Source organism: Pteropus medius, unplaced genomic scaffold (genome assembly GCF_902729225.1).
Source record: "Pteropus medius unplaced genomic scaffold, Ma_sr-lr_union100, whole genome shotgun sequence".
NCBI classification, from domain to species: domain Eukaryota; kingdom Metazoa; phylum Chordata; class Mammalia; order Chiroptera; family Pteropodidae; genus Pteropus; species Pteropus medius.
Genome location: NW_024340849.1, coordinates 39970713 through 39974322, shown reverse-complemented (window position 1 = coordinate 39974322; position 3610 = coordinate 39970713). Strand labels below are relative to the sequence as shown.

The 3610-nt window shown below is 39.9% G+C and overlaps 1 protein-coding gene across 1 annotated transcript; it reads right to left on the bottom strand.

The window, feature by feature from the left end:
* Nucleotides 1-3066: 3066 nt before the first annotated feature.
* Nucleotides 3067-3610, bottom strand: LOC120587747 (proteolipid protein 2-like). Its single transcript, XM_039844935.1, has one exon. It carries the CDS (start codon nucleotides 3481-3483, stop codon nucleotides 3073-3075), a length of 411 nt encoding a protein of 136 aa, XP_039700869.1. The 5' UTR covers nucleotides 3484-3610; the 3' UTR covers nucleotides 3067-3072.

Genomic DNA, 3610 nt, shown 5'->3' with positions numbered 1-3610 from the left:
AATTTAACTCTATACTCTTCTTTATTGACATTGAGTGGTGTATGACAACCCCTTTCCCGGCTTTTACTACTTTTAAGGTTTCTCTATTTCTACCTCACCTGAAATGTTTTGCCTTTGAGAGGAGTACATATCTCAAGGTCTCCATTCTCTCTCTCTTTTTTTTTTTTAATTTTACTAGTTTCAAGTATACAGTACATTGGTTAGATATTTATATAGTTTATAAAATGATTCCCCTAATTGCTCCTTCTCTCCTCTGGTTTTCCACCTAGCCAATATATTAATGCTAACTGCATTTCCTATGCCATGCTCCCCATCCCTGTGACTGTCTATCAACTACTAATTTGTACTTCATTAATCCTTCACCCCATTCTCCCATCCTCTCAAAACCGCTCCCTTCTGTCCATCACCAAATTGTCTTCTATATTTGTAAGTCAATTTTGATTAGTTTGTTCTTTTTGTTCCTTAGATTCCACATGTAAGTGAAATCATATAATGTCTCCATTCTCTTTATCCTGGCCTTATTGTATACTGGGGATTGTAGAAACTGAATTGATTAAGAGGAGCTATTAATGACAGAAAGGTGAACTCTTACCATTCAGAAATCTGCTTCCACACAGTAAAAGCTACAACTGCCTAGCTTTCTCATTAGTGAAGCCCTGTATCCCCAAACTATAGGAGGTCAGTGAGGGGATTTGAAGGGAGGTATGATACAGAGTTCTACCTATATATTTTCCAGCTGTGAGTTTCTGATTCAAAAGATGCCATATGCCTCAGATATCAATTCTGTTTCTTAATTTGGCACTATTAAAAATTTAACAATAGAAATACTTCCAGAAAGCTACTCTATGATTGACTTTTATCCTTTATTTCAGGGGTTGTGCATTTCATCTCTTTGTACCTCTTCATGAATACGTAATGAAAGGTTGGGAGAAGAACTATTAAGTGCTATTATTATTCAGCCATCATCCTAACCCTAAACTGTGGGCCCAAGATTGTTTTACTTACTTATATAACCTGTGTGTTGTAAGACACCCAAGGAGGAATCTCTTCCCCCACTAGCCTAATACCTTAAATGCAAATATCATGACAGTTTCTTTGTGTTAAGTACTTGACATTTTCAGGAGCCTCATAAAAAACAAATATTCTCCAAAGTGATAAAACAAGTCACTATCATCTTGGTTTGAAAACTTTATGTTATTTAGCAAAGCTGGTTTGCTTTGGCAGTAAGAAAATTAAGCACTAAAGTTGATGACAGCTATTTTCCAGTATTCTGACCAGCACTTTAAATCAGGGGAGCAGAAACAGTTTTTCTGCTCTGAAATTTCCCTAGGGCCTCAGACAATCCCTGAAAAGTCCTCAGTATTTCCTATCTAGAGTATCTTAGCTATTTTATAAGCATCGGTGGAGAAGAGTTGGAAAGTACCATAACATATGACTACTGCTGATCAGTCCCAGGCTCTTTACTATAAATTGGTGGCTAACGTGATTTTTTTATCATTGTAAATCTTAATTATTCTGAGATCTTATGACAATCCAATATGAAAACTGAATAGAAATGGGCTGCTCTAACTGAAGGAGAGAGCAGCACCAGAGAGTCCAGGCACTCCCTACTACTTTTGGCCCTGAGAGGGCTTCATGGAATTCCTAGAGCTCAGAGTAGCATAATTTTTAATTCACTATCCTAGACATCAATAAAAGATGTTTGTGTAAGGCTGAAGAAGAGTATGAGAAAGGGCATCAAGACATCTCAGCATAACTAGAATGCTTGAGTTCTGACTGGTCAGTTATTTTAAGGAAACACTTGATTGTTGTCCATACTTAGCACTCTTACCCATTTCCTACCCCATGCAACTACTGAGGGAGTTCCATTAGACTGTGTGATCTCTAAGACCTCAGTCATCCATTATCTTAATTTCTCATATCTTTAGAAATATCCTTAGAAAATTTTTTTCTTACACCAAATATCAGGACAAGGCTTCCAATTCTAAGAGAGTATATACACGATGGCCTATCAACCCTCCTGATTACAGCTAAAAACTCTGGGCAAAATACACAAAAACAGTTACTTAAAGACTGTTAAAAGTTAAAAGTAAATAAAATCAGGCCTATTGTGGTATGGAGTCAAAACTTGAAGCAGTAACACAATTTGAGAATGAGCTTTCCATTCCCCCCACCTTTTCTCCTATGGCTTTGCCCCAGGGACAGGCCCCAAGTACAGAACTGCTCAGCAGCAGTTATATAGGCAGTTAAAATTCTAAAAGAAACCTCATCTTTTTGCACAGAAGAACTGAGAAATGGGTACTCTGGGGCCAAGAGTATGAGAGGAATCCTGGAGAGAAATAAGCTAGAGACAAAGATAAGTCTCAACATTGTGTGTGTAGGAAACTATACAAGTCCCCAGTTTACCCTTGAGCTGCATATGCATGGGACAGACCCAAAGCAGCATAGCAAAGTTTTGAGAATGGAACTAAGATTTAAACCACTAACCAGGTCTCAGACTAACCTTTTAGAGGTGTATGTGTTGAAAAGATCTAAAGCAGCATCGACGAAATTTAAAAACTGAATTGAGATTTGAATCACTGCCCACAGAAAGTGATTTATTTATTTATTTTTTGCTGTTCTAACAATCTGTTCATTATTTATTTTTCCCTCCACTGAAGCACCCCCTGCACACACACACAGACTAGGGAGGTTACTTGAGGTTACTTGAGGTTGGTCAGTCTGGAGTCTGAAATTTGAAAAGCCTACCTCAATAACTTTGTGGCTTAGGTGGGGGCATAGTCTACGTAGAACTGGTGTCTCCTTTTGAACACTTCATAAGAAGAACCTAGGCATACCCATAAAGGTGGCCATACCCTGGAGGGTTGACTGGCAGGCTGGAAGACAGATTCTTTGATAAAGGCATTTTTACTTCAATAAAGGGCTGGGAGCTGTCTGGGAGTGCTATAGAGGTGGGGAGGACTTAATTCAATGGAGTCGTTATTTGCAGCTTGCAGAGAGGAACAAAGAGAATTCACTATACCTCACTATACCGGGCCATCTCCAAGATCAGTATAGGCTGCTGTGTCTTTACTACCACAAGGGGAAGGTGATAGAGGCATCATAGAAAAGGAGGCATGTAACAATTAGGCCAAGTACCCCTGCAGCGACAGTGAAGCAATTTTCTTTCTTATCAAGGACAATAATGGAAATAATCAAGTAGAGGATCCCCGTCACAAAGCTTCGGAAGAAATCACTCCAGGGCCAGCTGATGCAGTGTATCTTGGTGTGCAGATTAAGTGAGTAGATGGCAAAGAAGAAAACAGCAACGGTCATATGACCCGCAGACAGGGAGGAATATACTGGTGCAGAGGCACTGAAGCACAACAGAATTGCCAAGCAGAATATAATCTCAGCAAACAGGAGAAATCCCTTTTGGCTGCGTGCGAAGTTGGTGCAGGTGGCCCAGTAGCTGGGGGCCGAGTCACGCTGGGAATCCTCCATGGTGATGTGAGAGTCCCTGTGGGCACAGAGAATCTGCTAGCTTCCTGGCAGGTTCGAGGACGCTGCACACCCAGACATCCTGCTCACTGTCTAGAAAGTGATTTTAAAAATTTGTGCTATGAAGCTA